This window comes from Pocillopora damicornis, chromosome 13 (genome assembly GCF_964200805.1).
Source record: "Pocillopora damicornis chromosome 13, jaPocDami1.2, whole genome shotgun sequence".
Lineage (NCBI taxonomy): Eukaryota > Metazoa > Cnidaria > Anthozoa > Scleractinia > Pocilloporidae > Pocillopora > Pocillopora damicornis.
Window position 1 is genome coordinate 4,568,907 of NC_142682.1, and position 19,463 is coordinate 4,588,369.

At 40.3% G+C, this 19,463-nt stretch overlaps 2 protein-coding genes and 1 pseudogene across 3 annotated transcripts; all 3 read right to left on the reverse strand.

The window, feature by feature from the left end:
* Positions 1–256: 256 nt before the first annotated feature.
* LOC113667398 (CUB domain-containing protein 2) lies at positions 257–9,696 on the reverse strand. The gene is made up of 8 exons (XM_089192468.1): positions 9,671–9,696; positions 9,426–9,457; positions 9,003–9,131; positions 7,737–7,784; positions 6,256–6,633; positions 4,273–4,701; positions 2,723–3,130; positions 257–1,945 (listed from the first exon to the last, which is right to left on the reverse strand). The coding sequence occupies exons 1-8, from the start codon at positions 9,694–9,696 to the stop codon at positions 1,497–1,499; spliced, it is 1,899 nt and encodes a 632-aa protein (XP_089048594.1). The 3' UTR covers positions 257–1,496.
* Positions 9,597–19,039, reverse strand: LOC149035068 (uncharacterized). The gene is made up of 3 exons (XM_089192158.1): positions 18,452–19,039; positions 12,046–12,162; positions 9,597–11,068 (listed from the first exon to the last, which is right to left on the reverse strand). The coding sequence occupies exons 1-3, from the start codon at positions 18,564–18,566 to the stop codon at positions 10,992–10,994; spliced, it is 309 nt and encodes a 102-aa protein (XP_089048284.1). The 5' UTR covers positions 18,567–19,039; the 3' UTR covers positions 9,597–10,991.
* On the reverse strand, positions 12,210–17,406 carry LOC149035069 (uncharacterized; annotated as a pseudogene). Its single transcript, XR_016182492.1, has one exon. The product of XR_016182492.1 is annotated as an uncharacterized LOC149035069 (transcript).
* Positions 19,040–19,463: the final 424 nt, after the last annotated feature.

The following is a 19,463-nucleotide window of genomic DNA, read 5'->3' on the forward strand; positions in this document are numbered from 1 at the left end:
ATATTCTCATTAGGGTACGAGGTTCATTACTGCTACATTTCAACCGTAAATTTTAATGTTCTCTGGAGGATTATACAATAGAAGGTGCGATCAAGCTTTCGATGAAATGGTGCTGCCAGATTTTTATTTGACGTACAGTTTTTTCCTCAGCCATCTATGGAGCAGGTAACACCGAAATTGGAATCGTGGCATCGGTCTCCATGGAGAGCTTTGATCAAGAAAAATATTCTTTTTAGGGTACGAGGTTCATTACTGCTACATTTCAACCGTAAATTTTAATGTTTTCTGGAGGATTATACAAGAGAAGGTGCGATCGAGCTTTCGATAAAAGTTTTGAAATAATGATATCATGTCGTAAATTGATCAGACCAATTTCAGACACAACCGATATACATTAGCTTGAGTAACGACGCTTGCACGTTTACAACGATGTTCAATCAATTATATCAATCGTGAATAAATAAAGAATCAAAATCTCTATAAAACTAAACACAAGTATCAACGTACTCTATTTCCATGTATATTGGGTGCGTTAAGCGCCTCATCTATTTCCTTATAGAGAGAAAAAAAACTATAAAACGCCTACTGAAGTCAAATTTCTCTGGTAAAGGAAAAAAAAAGTGAGTACCGTAGGTTCAAAATCTTTTTACAACAGTTAAATGAAAATAAAAATTAATAATGAAAAAATGGGAAAAAATTGTTCACCGGAATAACGCCACTGTGAACAAACCTTACATAGTCCATTTTACAGTTACGTATTTGATTACCGCGCCTTTGAAAAGGAGCGAGGCTAAGGCTGACCTTGTTAGGATACAAACGTTGCTTCTTTTCAAATGTAAATTACTCTGTTATCATAGTAACTAGATACTGGTCTCTATCACAACAAGATCACCTTCCGCCTCACTCCAAATTAAAGGCTTGGAAACCAATTACACAACTGTAGAATGGCCTATTAAACCAGAAGGCATCATTACATGTTGGGTACATACTTTTTGCACAAAAGACAAAGCTCTCGTTGTTTTAAGGGTGAACAACGCTATCCTCTGAATAAATCGCCATTCGGTGGATAACGCAGTACTTTATGACAACATGGAAAGGGTAATCCGCCTTTTCAACAACTGAACCCAGGTGGATGATCTCTCCACTTTAACAAGCTTAAAAGCATCACAAAGACACTACTGTTGGCAGTGTTGGCAAACGTATGTGATATGAAAGTGCCCTATGGCAAATATGTCTCGCTTGGTGCGAATTTCACCACTAGTGGGGCTTACAGAAATGTCCTAATTGGTGTTTTAAATATTGTTTGCTAAGGTACCAAATCACGTTAAAATACGTCTTAAAAGGTCGAAATTCTACTAAGAAACTAATTTCTTGGTTTTTTGAAATGGTACATTTTTGTTTGCTCTCATTCTACTAAAAGCGCTTATTTTAATACTTTTGCATTAATCCTCTCTGTACAAACAATTTTCCACTCCATTTATAGAGTGAAACAAAACCTATGCTTCCTTTGGGGGTGCGGACGGTTCGACTTCTGAACTCTGTTGCCATGGATAAGACTGTCCTGGAGGTGGATACTGAGGAACTGGTTCCTCGCCAGGGTAGGGTGGTGGGGGCTGCAACGGATACGGGTACCCTGGAGGTGGCGGATATGCGTTGGGCGCCGTAGGAACAAAACCCACAGAAGGGGGTGGGTAAGGATTTGATGCCGGTTGAAAAGGAGGTTGGATTACCGGTTGCTGAGGCGGGGGTGGATGGCGAATCACGCCAGCTTGTGTGGTCTGAGACACTGAGGTAGTAGTCTGTGTCGCCATTGGAATCCGAGCGGCCCTTGATTGATTCGGTCTCGTCTGCTTGTATTTTGCAACACACACCACAACACAAATGCAGACGATGAAAACAACCACACCGACAGTGATGGCGACAATAATCTTAGAAGACCCTGGAGCTAAAAGAAGATTAATAATCATGTGAAACTTATTCCAACCTCATATATTCTTATCGCAGCTCCTTTTAAAATTTCCCTCTCTTAATTTTATCAACAATTTTATTAGATAATCAGTTTACTTTTTTTCGAAGCAATCCAAATCCGCCTTCAAAGTCAGGGGCGACGCAATTTCAATTTGGAGAGGACGCAACCACATTTCGGGACGACGGAACTTCACTCGGGGGCGACAGGCTAGGGGGCGACCGAGAAAGAGGGCGACATCACCCACGACATGCTATTAAACACTTAACCCAAGTCTAACTTTTAATTCCCAAATTAGCCAGGGTCCAAAGTTGGATTCAACCAGCATTGAGTTAATGTGACTGGAAATAAACTGTTGGCGACAACGGCTCAGTTCTTGAAAGGATGGATGACGTTATCCCACGGATAAATCCCCATCCGGCGGATTAGAGTTAACTAAACGTACTGCACTTTCCACCAAACATTTATCTTAGGAGCCAGCTGGCAAATACCACTAAGTCTTATGAAACGTCCTTCACGTCCTTTATAATAACCTCGACAAGTGAACAGTCACAACTAATAAAAAGATCTCAGTACAGAACTGCCTCTTAGACGTCACGATCTTGTTTTTACGAATCTGACGCTTTTTTTGCAACTTTATTGTTAATCTAGCGGATTTTTACTCGCTACTTGGACCCTGCTCGCTAAAACCGAATCTAAATCCTAAGTAAGAGATGTCTCACTGATAATACTGATGAACAAAGATAAGCAACTTACTTTCTTTTTCCTCTGCTGTGAATGTGGCCTTGAAACCTGTGCGGGATTGCAAAGAGTCTGAGCTGGAATGGAAAGTCACCCTCATGTACCGTCCGCTTGAGCGAATGTCTTTTGGTGTTGATAGACCACAGAATGTCCCTTTGCTTTCACTGTAACTTTCTTTCCCATCTTGAACCTTTACATAATCTTCGCATAATGATTGGTATTTCGGTTTCAGATAAAATTCATCAAAGCTAAGCTTGACAATATTTCCCTCTGGCACAGTGATCACCCAATCACATTTCATATTTGGTGGGTATGTGGAGCCTTCCTTTGGACTTTCTAGTATACCATACGTTCCATTCAAACTCAGTCTCTCATTGTTGATGTTCCCATAGTAGCAAATCTCCTTTGAATAAGCAGCAGATGCTATGGAAAAATATGCAAACGACTGATTGTGAATATACGAATATCGTAAATATATAAACTGCGCATGAATGAATAAAAAAAGAGTGGTCTTCGCGGTTATGAACTCTACTGAAGCAGTCGTGAAAATGAAGCCTCAAAAAAGTTTAGGCTTGCACGGGAGTTGAACCCATGACCTTTACGATATCGGTGCAGTGCTCTTGTAATTTTTTTGGTTCGCAATAAACTTTCGTCAACTCAGTCTTCGACTCATAATCATGGTGGCGCACCAGCAAATTGGATTACTAAATAGGTGTAAAGGCACTTTTACAAACGCCAGCCTCTTCCGCAATTCAAGCGAGTTGAGGTGACTTTGTTTATATTCATTGTAGCTGAAATGGTGAAAAAAAGTATAACACAAATGTTTCCGCTTATTTGCAAACGAAAAGAAATTAATCGCAAAGATTCCACCAGGGCTCACGGGCCGCATGAAGCAATTTCGCCTGCTGCTAGAACCAATCATATTGCGGTATTTCCTAAATTTTTCTTGCTTGGTCACCCGGAAAAACGCAAACCGTCCTACAGACGTCACGTGCCATCTATGCAGCAATCTGGATAATTTGGTATTATCAAGTGAGTTGATAATGTAAACTCACCACCGTAAAAAGTTGAAAAGGTGACGTTTAAAGCGTTAGTCCTTCGTCAGAGCGACTGGCAAATTATCTGACGAACGCTTTGGCGAAGGGCTAACGCTAGAAACGTCAGCTTTTAAACTCTTTACGGTGGCCCATTTACATAAGCAACTCAGTTGATAATGTAAATGGCCACCGTTTATACTTTCCCAGCGACGCAGCACCTCTGTTTCTTTAGGAAGTAACCCCTTCATGCTGCTGATTTGCTACCCTTTACGCTAACTGCTCCATGTTTGATAGCAAGTAGCCTAACAATGTGCGGCTACTAAAACAATTTGTGCCTGTCTTGTTAAGTTATCAACGACTGTTAGGTTTGTACTAGGCTATTTGCTCTGGATTTCTATGCGTGATAGTTGATTTGGGCATCGCCTCCATCAACTATCACACAATGTAATCGTAAATTATGGGAAAGTATGACGTTTGTTATGCTCCAAATAAAAGAAATATGCACCGGCAAGTAATCATGATACTCACACAGCTCTGAAACTTCGAAACTTGCTTTAAAACCTTTTTCTGTATTGAACGAAGATGATGATGATGAAGAAGAAAACGTGATTCTCATGTGATTCCCAGTCGAATAAACATCCCGCACAGACTTCATATTGTAGTTGTAATCACAATATCGAACGAGCTCGTCACTCCAAGAGTACTCCCCGTCACGAATCGCCACATAGTCTTCATCGCCCGTATGGTAATTACATTGGGTGATGCCTATTCCAAGGTCAAAGTCTTTAAACGTAAATTTGACTCTTTTTCCAGCTGGAACGGAGACCACCCAGGTGCATTTGGTATCTCTTGGGTATGGATAGGGATAATCAGGACTGAAAATTGTACCAGAAGGGCCACTGAGCTGCATGACGTCATTACCTGAGCCTCCGTTGCGACATATTCCAGCGGCTTCCTCTGTGTGACGTAGAAATAACACTCCCATAAGTTAAGATTTTTATCAAACACCGCTACATGTGTAAGAATATTAAATTTGCTTTTCACTTTAAAGTAAGGCAAAGAAATAAATATCTGAGTTGAGACTTGAAATCCGACCACATCCTCTCGAAATTATTTTAATCGGATGTTGTAAGCTTGGTGGTTTTGTCCAATTGCAAGTCGCCCTCTACAAGTTCGCCCCTACCTCAACGCAGTGTTTGCAAATTTTATTGATGAGTGGAGTCAGTGCGACTTCAGCTTCACAAATTTTGGAAATCATTTTTGAATATTTGGAGCCAAGTATTTCAAAGAAAAGAAGCAGTTTTATTTAATATTCCTAAACAAGAGTCTTACACAATTACACTATTATAGTGTCTACTGGCTTGGTGCATGATATATTAAATGATAATAAAACAAAAACTACATGCGAAAATGTATACACTATCGTGACGGATACACGAAGTATCCAAGGTAGTCCGCTGACCTATAAAGCTTAAATCCGTGCTGGCGGTAATCGAGTAAATTTTAATCGCTATTCACCCTCTTCATTTTTTGTCGTGCAGTACAGTTGTTTAATTTAGATTATTTAATTAAGGTTAAAAACGTCTGCAATTAATGTAAATTGCACTTGATGCGAAAAAGGTAAGGTGAAAACTTTGTTTGCTACCGTAAATTTCTGGAGTCGAAGTGACTCCCTCCGTAATCTCAGTGGAGTCATGTGAACAATTTTGGCGTAAAATACGCCTAATTTGGCACATTTGCGAATCCTGTCAACGAGTTGGCCTCATCAACTACATGAACTTCTTTACCACGCCTTTCTAAACATTGAGGTTCGTTTAACGCTTTACACCATAAAATCAGAATCCATATTCTCCACACTATTCTCTTTAAATCTATTTTGGTACTTACAAGGGGAATTTGTTTAACAATCAAAGCTTCTAAGGTTGGTGATCATTTTCTTTATCCTTATGATCTTAATGAATGATGCAGAAGTATTACTGTGAGGAGAAATTATAAGCTGGTCACTCTTAGGGTTTTAAGGGTTCAGAGAAAAAACATGTTTCTTCTGGCTTCAAGATCCACATGCAAAATTCTTGCTGTGACTCACATGTTTGTCTAATAATAAAGAGCTTCCCTAGTTGGTGATCATTTCTTTTCTTCTTGTAACCTTTATGTGTGATTCAAGGCTGATATTGTAATGAGAAATTAGATGATAGTCAAAGGTTAAAGGGTTCACTAAAGAAGATTTATGATGTGATTAGCTTTGCACCCTCAAACCATATGAAAAAGATCTGATTTTTGCCAAGAGATTTTCACGGATGTTTACAAAATCGTAAGGCAATCAACACCCACATAGCTGCTATTTGTAATTTATATTATCCTCTAACATTTTCTATATTGTTTAAGGCCAATTTATTATGTATGAATTTTTTATTCCAAGTATTTCTTCGCTTTCTACTTTTACACTATGGACAAAAACTGAGTGCAGTGACAGAATACAATAAACTGCGAAAAATAGTAATGAATGATTACCTTTTGCAACAGCTGCAACATTGAAACTAAAACCCTTGTAAGAACCATATCCAGATGAGAACTTTACATACAGGTAATGACCAGAGGAATATATAACTTCTGGATTCACTGTTCCACAATAGGATCCAAGGAGATTGGAAAATGTGCTATCACCATCATAAAATTCCAACTTCTCACTAAAACAAATTCCAAGAGATCCCCCTCCGACCTGAAAGTCATTAAATGTAACCTTCACTATATAATCACTGAGAAAGCTGCCAGCTTGGATGCGCCAATTACATTCCAAGTTGTAGCCATAGTTTGATGGATAACCAGGACTTGTGATAGTTGTATTGAACCCCCAGGTGGCATCAATATCTTGTGGAGAAACTGAACAACCTAAGTTAAAAGAAATTGAGTTATGAAAAGCAATTAACTAAACAATTAAACAACTAACAACTAACAACAATAACAACGACACATCATAAAAATTTAAGAAAATGAGAGGTTTTCTTCCTGGTCAACCAACACCTACTACACCTTCTATGCCTTAAACTACCAAACAGCAAGAGCCACAGTTCCCGACGTTGGTTTTTCCAAACTGGTAGACCTAACTAAAAATCCATTAATTTTAGTCTCTCTCAAGTTTTTAGATAGCAATACTCCCAAATTTTTATTTTTTGTACCCTGCAGATTTTCTGTCAGTGTTAGGGTGCAATCATTTCCTTTGCCACCATAATAATGAAAGATAATTGATTAGTATGTGGTGTCACTGTTAAAATTTACACTACAATCAAACAAAGGAGCTGCATAAACCTATCTAGAAAACAACAGCCAAACTAACTACATGAAAAGAGATTACATTTTAGACTCAGTAAAAGCCTATTTCTTCCAAAAAACTGCTCACATGCAACTACCAAAATGATCTAATTTCCTGAATCCATCTGACAATGAATAATTTCTGACACAACTTTCTGAACCTTGTTTATCTTACAAATCTTTCATTTCAAAAAGCACTTATAATAAATATATAACAAATAAAATGGAATTACAAGCAAAAACATCATCAAAAGTCACACAATGTTTTTAACCATTGATAACATGGCTATTGACAGTCTGTTGATTGCATTGTCTTTTTTTTTTTTTTTTGATGCATGAAGCAGCATTTTGATAACCTGCAAAGTAATTCAATTCAGCAAGATAACCTGTACAATTTTAGTGCTTATAAGATTTCTGGATGTAAAATATAAAATAAATTATGAAATTAATATGAAATAAACACAATAATGTGAATTACAATGAACATTTGAAAATTTGATAAATATTAATACAAAGGGTCATGGAATTATCAAAAGGATAAATTAATATTCAGTGCTCTTTGAATTTGCTTCTTTAAGAGGTTAAAGCTAGTCCCTTCTTATCATCATCTTACAAACATAATTTCAAGTTTTATTGTAAGTTAATAGTAATACAATTATAGCAAAAAAATATTGCCAACTTACTCTGTCCATAAACAGGTTCAGAAATCCATGATGAGGCTAATACAAGAACTGTAATCAAAAGTAAGGTAAAAGTTAATGCTTTCACCCTTTAACTCTCATAAGTGACCAAGAAACAAAGAAACATCATATGCCATTGAATTACATGCACTAACTTCCCAAATGGTGTTGTTTTGCAATAGGGCAAAAGCAACAACCGTCCTATTGATCCCCTAGAGAGTCATGTATTTGTTCCAATTTACTTTTGCATTATGATCCTAAAAACAGAGTCTCTTGGAGCCGATGCAGCAGAATTTGGAAACCTTTTTGGGTAGGTATTTGCAATTTGCTCTCACTGGTGCTAATTTGAGAGAGATCGGTTGAATTTTGTGGAATTTGTCAGCCTTTGGGTGGCAAGGGTTGGTGCTTGGGACCAGTCTTCCTAATTTTAAATAGTGCACAACATGTGGTACAAGGAAAGTCAACAAGTCCAGAAGTGACAAGGTGGCTACAGAATAAAAGTAAGAAGGCTAAACAGATCTTAACATGTCAGTTTTCTTGCTTGTAGTGTACTTCAATTTTTGTCTATTTTTCTCTTTTTTTTTATTACGACACAAGCTCATGCTTAAATTTTAATCTTAACCCCAACATCACACACAGTAAACTTGGGACACCAGTGGTTTGATTAAATTTTTTTTGTATTTCTGCTTGATGAATTATTTGCTTTCCCAACTGCAACCCACCCCTCCACCCCTTTCGAAATAGCTCCCCTCCCCAACATATCACTGAAATTGTACACACACACACACATACACATGACAGCAGTCCTGTTTGCCTGACCCAAACTGAGACAGGCAACAACAAAACAGAACGCTACAATACCTGGTGCCACCCTAAAACTTTAATTTAAAGTGTCGATTTAGATTCAACCCTTCGTTTGCATAGTAGAAAAATCATAAGCTTCGTATCATCACGAAGTGCTCATAAATAAGCTTCGTTTCGACCAGATTGATTAATCGTGCATGTACGCTATACATAATGAACTTTGAAAAGAAATCTGGAGGATTTCTATAATGAAGGCACGAGTGAGCTGTCGATAAAGTTTGCAAAATAAATGAAGCTAAGGTGAAGCTGTAGACTAATTGCAGACGCTGCAAATTTAAAGAGACTACATGGAATTCTTTCTTTCGCTTGTTGTGACATTCGATCGATCGAAGTAAAAAATGTTTATAAATCGCAAATTTAGATCTATAAAAATTAAACATCTATATCAGATCACTCTTTTCGTACCTATATAGGTTGCTTTAGGCACTCTCGAGTCATCGATGAGGAAAAACACCTTAAACGTAAATATTAATCGACTTTGATGCTTCGAATTGCATTGATCTTCATCGATCGCATCATGTCTAAGTGAGGGAGCTAAACCAAAAAAACAACACAAAATTTAATCATAGAAAAGTTTACCTATCACGTTGAAGCTTGCTCCAAGTGCCATGAACAATCCAGCAGACAGAGATTTAACTAGTAAACGTTTAGATTCTGCAGGTGGATTTTTATTCGGTTTTCAGGCGAGGGTGGAATCATGGGTAGCTAATTAAGGTCTTGCGAAAACGGCCACAGGAAAACCAGCAGCTTAACTGCTCTGAATAACATTATTTGATAACTTTAAATTACCAGAAACGACACCGACAAAAAAATAAAACTTTTACTTACGTTGAAAGAAATGGCGAAGACAACAGGAAGTTCTCGTGTGTAAAGATATTCTGAATTAGGCCTAAGGCGCTGCAGTGAATCGTGGGACAACTTATTTACTGGAATTTAAAAAAACTTCTGATATTAATTCCGCGTGAATCTACTTGTTTTATACTTATTTTAAAGCTAACATCAGATTTTTTATCCTTTTATTTCATTTCCCTAATTCACACAATTTCCAACTCTTCCTGTTAGACATTTGTTACCTCTTTAGCCCCGAAAATATCCTCATTATTGTGAAATTTTCCATTCAACTATCCGTTTGGAGATGAAATGATGCTGTATGGAAAAATTTCTCGATGGTCACTCTTAGAAGTGAAAAGGTTTTACTCCTTCCACTACCTGGACCAATGGCGTCCTTTCTTTGCGGGAGCCTAACGCAGGAGAACCACAAAAGCCGTTAGATGTGGGACAGAGAATGCGTAATTGCTTAGGGTTAGGGTTAGAGCGATCACATGTTCTGCCTTATGGTTTTAACTTTACTCAGTGCTTTAACCTTTCCCCAGTCCCTCGTCCTTGGTGCTCCAGGACGCGCGTTTATCGGCCTCGAGAGGATTTGAGACGGGTCAGGGAGAGGTTTGCCGGGCGGGGATCTAGTGCATTCGCGAAAATAAGAAACGGTCGTACCGAAGGGCTTGAAAAGCCAGGGACTGCCCGTAGGCTATTATTGCTTCCAAATATATGTAAACAATAACTGCAAACTATTTTCGAATGATGGGCAAACTTTCAATTAATTAAAAAAAAAAAAACAATACGGAATGGTGCTCCTGTGCATTGAATTCTGAGGTTAATCAGAAACCGGGCAACATAGTGGTATGTCCCATCATAGGTATATAATTTTTTGCGTGAAAAACCTATGTTCATGATCTCTTCTCTTCAAGAGGCTTAACATCATCACATAATTATTGCTGTCAGCACTGACAGCAAAATTTAGGTGATATTTAGGTTCCCTGTGGCAGATGTCTCTCATTGAGTACGAGTTTGGTGAAACTTAAGGAAGTGTCTTAATTAAGTGTTTAAATTTCATTTTCTAAAGTATCGGACTTCTTTCAAATACGGCTTTAAAAGTCCAATTTCTTCTAATTTTGCATGCATATAATTTACAATCCATAGCTTCTGCTACTTATTCAGAGAAGTGTGTCAGCACCTTAATCCCTGCTGTGTGACCACTGGTCGCATCATTTGTAAAGTAAACAGAACTTATGGTTCCTGAGGGGGGCGTGGACTGTTTGACTTGCGCATTCTGTTGTCATGAATACGACTGTCGTAGGGGTGGATACTATGGAACTGCTTCCTCCTCAGGGTAGGGTGGTGGTGACTCCGATGGATATGGGTACCCCGGGGGTGGTGAATATGCGTTGGACGGCGTATGAGCGAAATCCACAAGAGGGGCTGGGTAAGGATTTGATACCGGCTGCGGGAGTGGATGATGTATTACACCTGGCTCTGTGATATGGGGTTGTGTGGTTTGCGTTGACATCGGAATCCTGGCAGCCGCCGATTGTCTCTGAATCCTCCGCCTGCATTTTACAACATACACCAAATAAAGATAAGATGACGAAGACAACCACACCGACAATGAGGGGTACTGTAGCCGACGAAGACTATGAGGAAAGAAGAAAAAAAGATTAATAATCACGAGAAGCTGTGGCCGACCTGCTAATGTATACTCAAGTTCTAATGATGACATTTTTTTTATTTTTTCCTCTATTCCGAATTCCCGTTTTGTTATTTTATTAACGAGTCAGTTAAATAGCTAATTGATTTGTTTGTTTTATTTTTGTCTTGTTTTTGTCTCGTTAATTTTCCCTTTATAAGCAATTCAAATGCGCTGTAATCGTTATGATGACGCATACTTAGCTACCATTCTGAATATTCTTTTACCCGGGACCACTAGTTACCAGTCTGGCGCCCTAACCACTCGACCACACTGCCTTGTTGATGTTTATCCTAACACCACACCCTTAAATGAGAGTCCGTTACTTGCTTTTTCTCGCGTTAATCTACTTAATTGATAATCATTCACAACGAAGCATATGATCTGAACATGGACATGTCTCGAAGAAGTCGCGAGTTTGAATTTCGCTGTGAGGCGTAAATTTTAGGAATCAGACTGATTTTTGGCGAACAAATCCTTCCGTCTAGCGAAGGAAAGAAGGAAATAATCGCCATTTGGCGTAAACCAACTTTGATTTTGGACCCTGTTTGTTCCAAGCGCCTTTCGAATAGCTAATTCAAAATCCTAACTTGGCGTTCTCACAGATAGAAAGCTTTTCAATTGAGTGCAGTTAAACCAAAAAGTTTTGGAAAATCAAAAACTGATAACAAAATAAAGCAACTTACATTTTACGTCCCTTACTGTAAATGTGCCCTTGAAACCGACCGCGTGAGCGAATGTCTTCAGGTATCGTTGATCCACATAAATACTCTATAAAATTACTGCCGGTAACTTTCTTTCCTCTCTCGAACTTCTACATAATCTCCACAACATGATCCGTAGTCGTGTTCTAGTTGAAATTCATTTAAGTTGAGTCTGACAATCTTCCTTCTGGAACCGTGATCACCCAATTACATCTCTTACCTGGAGGGTACAAGAAACCTTCCTTTGGACTTGCTAAAGTTCCTTTCGTTCTAGTCCAACTTGGTTTCTCATCGTTGAATTTCCCTTGGTAACACTTCTCTGAATAAGTAGCAGAAGCTATGGATCGTAAATTATAAGCAGGTGTTGTAAACTTCGAGACGTAATTTCTTGATTACTTTTATTGATTCGCACTTACTACCACATCTAACTCGTATCGTAAAACCTGAACTTTGTAACTCCTCATAAAACACTCGTCTTCGCTTCGAAAAGGTACTAATCAAAGTCTATTATGTACATGTGATTATATTACTTGGCTCACGTGTCCGTCAATCAACAAAATCACTTCTGCACTGTACAAACAAAACAATGTATCTCGTTACGTTAATCGTTCTCGCGGACGTCTCGCGTGGGACGTCTCAATGTTTCTTACACTCCCCTAGTTATCTCGTGACAGCGAATAACTAACTTATTTACACAATGTTCAGTTGTCTTCGCAAAGCTTCTCCAGTGGCTGCTGCAACACGTCTCGGCCTTGTATTCTGATCCACTGGTTGAGTTTCGTTAGTTGCTGTAGCTCGCGGCTGAACCTTTACTTCGATCGGCACTAAATGTTGTACGACTCTTCTTAACAGAGAAGGACGTCCCGTATCACTGACAGCTTTCACAACAGCCGCTCGAACATTGCCATCTCTTCCGGGGATAAGTTCTTCGACCTTTCCAAGCTTCCAGAAGGCTCTACTCGTCGAATCATTTTTCAACAAGACAAGGTCTCCAATTGAAATACGTCGTTTGTTGATCCCCTTTGATTCAACATGAGATCGTTCCTTTAACTCGATTAAGTATTCTCGACGCCACTGATTAGTCAGTTGTTGAAGAACATGTTTATGATGACGCGACTTCCTCGCAAGCGACTGATTTGTACTGATTAATTCATAATGAGCTGCATTAGGAGTTGACGTAATTCGTCTTCCATAGATCAAATCGGACGGTGTTAAAGGGTAGGAGATCGACTCTTCGTCATCGTACACGTACGTGAGTGGTCTGGAATTAACAACGCCTTCGATCTCCACTAAAACAGTTCTTAGTTCGTCAAAACTGAGAGTAGATCTCCCCAAGATCTTCTTTAAAGGTTTCTTGATGCTTCTCACAAGTCGTTCCCAGAATCCCCCCCACCAAGGGGCCTTTTCGACAATAAAATGCCATGTGATTTGCTTGTTCGCAAGATATCGCCAAACTTCCTCTGCTCGGGTTATCTTTCGTATGTCTTGAGATGAAGATCTGAACGTCTTGGCGTTGTCGGAAGTGATGGTAGCCGGCAGTCCTCTTCGACTAGTAAACCTTCGGAAAGCAAGTAAGAAAGATTGGACACTTAAAGCTCGTGTAAGTTCCAAATGCACAGCTCGGGTGGACGCGCACGTGAATAGACAAACATAGACTTTCTGCGATTCGTCACTTTCGTCTTCTGAAGTCTTCGTTTCGACATACAACGGTCCGGCAAAGTCGAGGCCTATGTGTGTGAAGGGCGGATCCTCTGAGACTCTGTTACTTGGCAGGTCGTCAGGAGGTAAAGGGCTGTACGGTGTACCCTCGTGTTTGCGACAAACAACACAACTACGAACAAATTTCTTCACAGCTTCTCGTCCACGCAGTACCCAATAGCGTTCTCGTAATGTCGTTAAGGTGTCCCTTATGCCATTGTGTTTGACAGACTCGTGTGACTGCTTGATCAATAAACGGGTAAATCCGTGCTTCGCTGGCAGTAGAATGGGGTTCCTCGAGTTCACAGGCAGCGGTGCATTGTTCAGTCTCCCCTTGCACTTGATAACACCTTCGTCTAAGAACAATCCAAACTGCGTGACATATGTCGGAGGGGTAGACCTGTGATCTGTACTCAGAAGAAATGCAATTTCCTTGAAGAAGAATGACCCTTGTACTGATCGGATCCAACAGCGTTCGGCTTCTTTTAACTCTACTGCACTTAATGTCATTCGTCCCTTCTCGGCAATTTTCACTTTGGCAACTTGATTCTTGAAGGATTTAGCAGCCTTGATCACGAGAGCGGTTACACGAAGCAATTTTGTTAGGTCGCAAAATCGGTTGATATCGACAATCTGGTCAATGTTTCTCTCTGGCAGGCTTGCTGAGGTGCTCACAAGTGAGTGAACAGTAGCTCGTGCCTTGTTAACAACTTCGTTGAGCGCGACTTCATCTTCGGACTGAGTTGTTCGATTCTCGGGCCATTCGGTTTCGGGAAGGTACAAGAATTGCGGGCCATTCCACCACGTTTCGCAAGTTACGAGGACCTTAGCTGTTAAACCACGCGAGGGTAGATCAGCTGGATTTAGATGACCGGGACAGTGTCGCCATGCTTCTTTGGGAGTTAGACTGCGAATCTCGTCGACTCGGTGCTGAACGTACTGTTTCCAAATCCTTTGGTTTTTGATCCAGCACAATGCGGTCATCGAGTCAGTCCAGTAAACGGTTTTGTGAACTTCTGCCATCGATGACTTGAACTTGACGACTAGTCGTGCTAGAGATAAAGCGCCTAAAAGTTCCAAACGAGGAATGGTTTGCTTTGTCATGGGTGCCACTTTGGATTTGGAAGCCGCTAATCTCACGTGAATACGACCATCTTTGTAACGCGATCTCAAGAAAACAACTGCGGCGTAGGCGTGTTCGGAGGCGTCACTGAAGGCGTGTATTTGAATTTCAACAGGTGATCCAACAAAATAGCATCGCGGGATACGTACGGTTTCAAAACATCGGATTTCGTCTAATAAGGATTTCCACTTTCTAAGAAGCTCTCCTTGTAGCGTTTCGTCCCAGTTGATCTTGCCAACGCAAAGTTCTTGAAATAGAATCTTCAATCCTATTGTAAACGGCGATAAGAATCCCATCGGGTCAAAGATTTTCGCTGTTACCTTCAAAACGGATCTCTTGTTGAGCGGAAGTGACATCGCATACTTGTGTAAACTGTAAAAATCGAAGTAAAGCTCGTCGCAGAGCGTGTCCCAGTTTAGTCCCAACACCTTTACGACAGTGTCTTCCTTAGTTGAGGGATTGTCAAGTCCAGTAGTCGTCTTAGCGTAAGACTGATCATCCTCAATTGTGATATCCGATCGTGATTTGTTTTTGGCAATTGAATCTTCACGAAGCCTTTCAGCATTTGAAATCTCAAACAGTACCTTGGGCGAGTTAGAGTTCCATTTTCTTAGATTGAATCCTCCGTCTGCCATGATTCTTCTTGATTTATGATAAATTTCCAAGGTTTTCTCATCGTTTTCAGCTCCAGAGAGCAAATCGTCGACATACAATGATTTTTCGAGAAGCGCTGCCATTTCCGGTTCACTTTGTCGGTAAAAGCTCAAGTGATGAGCGATTGTTGCTCCAAGTATCGAAGGCGATGGTCGTAATCCAAACAAAAGTCGGTTGAATCGAAATTGTGCGATTCTTGGTCTGTCTTGTTCTGGGTTATCAAACCACAGGAAACGTAGCATGTTTCGGTCTTCTTCTTTAATACTGACCATTAGAAAAGCCTTTTCAATGTCTGCGGTAAGTCCAATTGGGTTGTTTCGGAATCTTGCTAGCATGTCAAATATGTGCGGAATGTAATTATCGCCGGTTTCTAAACAATCGTTTAGTGACAGTTCTTCTTTAGACGCTTTCGCTGACCCGTCGTAAACTACACGCACTTTAGTTGTTTCGCGATCCTTTCTGATCACTGCATGGTGTGGCGAATAATAAATTCGGGCGTTGTTAACGGTACTGCTTGATTCTTCTTCGTGAACTCTTTCAACAATTCCGGTCTGCTCTTGTTCTCGAATAATTCTGTCATAGTCCCTCAATAAATCTGGATCCTTTTTCAATTTGAAATGCAGTGATCGCAGTCGGATTTCACACATTCGATAGTTATTCGTACGTGGGAAGCAGTCTTCCTTCCATGGCAGTGCAACTTCGTAATGACGACCATCAAAAGAGATTTCTTCTTTTCGCTTGGCTTCAATTGGCAAGGGAGTTGCGGATTCGATGTCGTCTGTAATTCCGATGCTTTCGGTTTCCCAGAACAGTTTCAGCATATTCGTGATCTCGTCGACTTCATTCGCTTCGTTTAACAATGGTTCACCAGAGATGATGAGATTCGAGACGACATTGGAATTTTCATGTACATGTTGCTCGTCGGTAGGGCCTGAAAGAAGCCAACCAAACTTGCTGTTGATGGCTGTGGGACCGAATTCACCGCGGATCGATTCTCCAGTGACAATGTCCCAGTAATAATCCGATCCAATGAGAATGTCAATAGAGTCTTAGTCGATCGCTGAACTGTCTGCTAAATCTAAATCGGCTAAATGTGGGTATTTCGTGACATCTATTCTCTTAGGAAGTGGCGAACAAATGACCGGAAAATTGAGCGCTGAAATCTCCACGTACTCGTCTTTACTGCTTCGCAGTGGCAAAGTAACAACTTGGCATTTTTGTTTACGATAGGCGTTTTCACCAAACGTGTTTAGGTGAAGGGTCTCAGTCGCCGTTGCAGTTAAACCCAGCTTTGCTTTGATGTGGTCGATCACGTATGAACGTTGACTACCATTGTCGAATAAAATTCGTACGGGAACGGACTTGGATCGGTCTTCGTTTGTTGCTATCGCGGTAGCAGTTTGTAACAAAATGTTCCCCTTGGCTCTTTTCGTACTTGTAGTTGCGGTGGTAGTGGTCCTCCCCAAACTAGTTGCTTCTTCGTTGTTTGTGTTATTGTCGGCTAGTCGCGTTTCTCGATATCCTCCTAAACAAATTGACTGATGATGACGGCCTCCGCAGTTACGACAGTTCCTTGAGCCCCTGCAGTCCTTGATTTGATGCCCAGGAAATAAACATTTAAAACATCGTTTCGACTCGATTAGTATACTTCTTCTGTGGTTCGGATCAGTCACCCTCCAGCAAGACGCTGAATAGTGTAAATCGTTACAATAAACACATCGTATTTCCGGCTTTTTCTTTGCTGTTTGGTCGTCTTTGGTTACTAACGAATTGGCGGTTGGATACTTGGGATTCTTGTTTTGGTACGGTGGAGGTTTCTGATTTCGATCTTCGGTGATTTTGACATTCTCGCTAACTTCTATTGCTTCAACTTCTCGTTTGATTACATCCATCAGTTCTTCAATTTTCCAAACAGCACTCGTCGTTTCTCTAGCGATTCTAACACGCAGTCCATTGGGAAGCTTAGACATAACCACTGGAATTAATAAACCGCCGTATTGATCAGAGGCAACGCCCAGTGAAGACAGGCCACGAATATGGACGCTGATTTTGTCGTACACAAATCTCAAAGAATTTGAACGCTCGGATGTCGAGCAGCTTGGCAATTTCAACAGTTCCTCCGTGTGTGCGGAAATTATTTGTTGCGTTCTTCCGAACCTCTCATGTAAAATTGTAATTCGCTTCGGTCAAAGATAAACCTTGAATTGATCGAGAGGCAGGGCCTTCGAGGAGTGAATTGAGATAATTGAACTTATCGATAGGAGAAATTGCCATATTTTCATGCACTGCTGTCTTGTAAGAGTCCCAAAAGCTGGTCCACTTAGTTACATCTCCTCTAAATCTAGGTAATATCAACTTAGGTAACTCACAGGCGGCCCAAGCTCCAGCTGTGAGATGATCATCTTGCGCAATAACAGTCATGGCGGAATTATAAGAGTTTGTATGGGAATATTTACGACCGCTCTAAGGAATAAAAAAATACGTCAAATTCTCAAAAAAAAATACCTCACCTTACTTCCACAGCGTATTGCTTGTTATCTGATCGCTTACTTTGATGAAAAGAGCCCATTTGAGCGAGTTGTTCATTTCGAGGTTTTCAACGTACATAAAAAGGCTTTTCTTTTGTACGTTGAAAACCTCGAAATGAACAACTCGCTCAAATGGGCTCTTTTCATCAAAGTAAGCGATCAGATAACAAGCAATACGCTGTGGAAGTAAGGTGAGGTATTTTTTTTTTGAGAATTTGACGTATTTTTTTATTCCTTAGAGCGGTCGTAAATATTCCCATACAAACTCTTATAATTCCGCCATGACTGTTATTGCGCAAGATGATCATCTCACAGCTGGAGCTTGGGCCGCCTGTGAACATTCATTGCTGTTGAAGCCACGCCAGGTAAACCTTGGCCGGGATTGATTTGGCTTTCTTGCGCGCTAGATTCATTCTTCCCTTTTGTTAAGGCATCTTGTATGCTTTTCTGACATTCAACCACCCTTTCCAGGACCCTCTCTGAATCCTCGATCTCGTTTTGAATAGTTTCAACTTCACATAATGATAAAATGCTTTCGTCAAGGCCTTCGACAAGTTTCAATTTGTTCTCCAGTAAACGATGCAATACGTCTAATTGTTTAATTTGTTCATTACTCAGCATACCTTCTGATTCGAGTATCTCGTTTGCTTCTCCAATCCTCTTGGTAAGGACACCTCTGTGGGCTCCTCGCGACGCTCTAAGCCTTTCTAGTTTCTCCTTCAGCTCCTTTTCGCTCATGATGCCGCTCGCTCTGATCGCTTGTCTTCTTCAATCGAATCGTTTAGCCAGTGAGTCCCGGCCCCACGTTGGGCGCCATGTTGTAAACTTCGAGACGTAATTTCTTGATTACTTTTATTGATTCGCACTTACTACCACATCTAACTCGTATCGTAAAACCTGAACTTTGTAACTCCTCATAAAACACTCGTCTTCGCTTCGAAAAGGTACTAATCAAAGTCTATTATGTACATGTGATTATATTACTTGGCTCACGTGTCCGTCAATCAACAAAATCACTTCTGCACTGTACAAACAAAACAATATATCTCGTTACGTTAATCGTTCTCGCGGACGTCTCGTGTGGGACGTCTCAATGTTTCTTACAGCAGGCAAAATTAACCGAAAACACGGAGGCCCGATCCAAGTGCCATGAACAATCCGGTGAACCGGGATAAAACCAAGTATCAGCAAAGATTTTACATGTAAATACCCGCACTAAGGCGGAGGTGGAGTCATGGGAGCTTTTTAATCACTCTGTAAAAGATCACAGGTCAACCAGCAAATTAATACAGCGCTGTTTTATAACTTTACTGGGACAGCTTGAGATGAAGGTTCCATTTAAAAGGAAAAAGGGCGTTTCATGCACAATTGTAAGACGAACCGATCGTTACACACCGATTAACAATACCAATTTATTGGACACTGGTTTCGAAAGTCAGCGAGCTTCAGAAAGCCGAATCTCAAGAGTTCTGCGTGACAAACAGCCCAAAGTGTAATACGAGAGCATGAGACAAAATAAAGAAATGCGATGTTTGGGAGTTTTTTTAAGCGTGCTTTTGCCTTGTGCCTCACAGTAATGCATTGACCACATAGACAATGAACAGCTCTACATTAAACACTCAATATTCCTGGTCA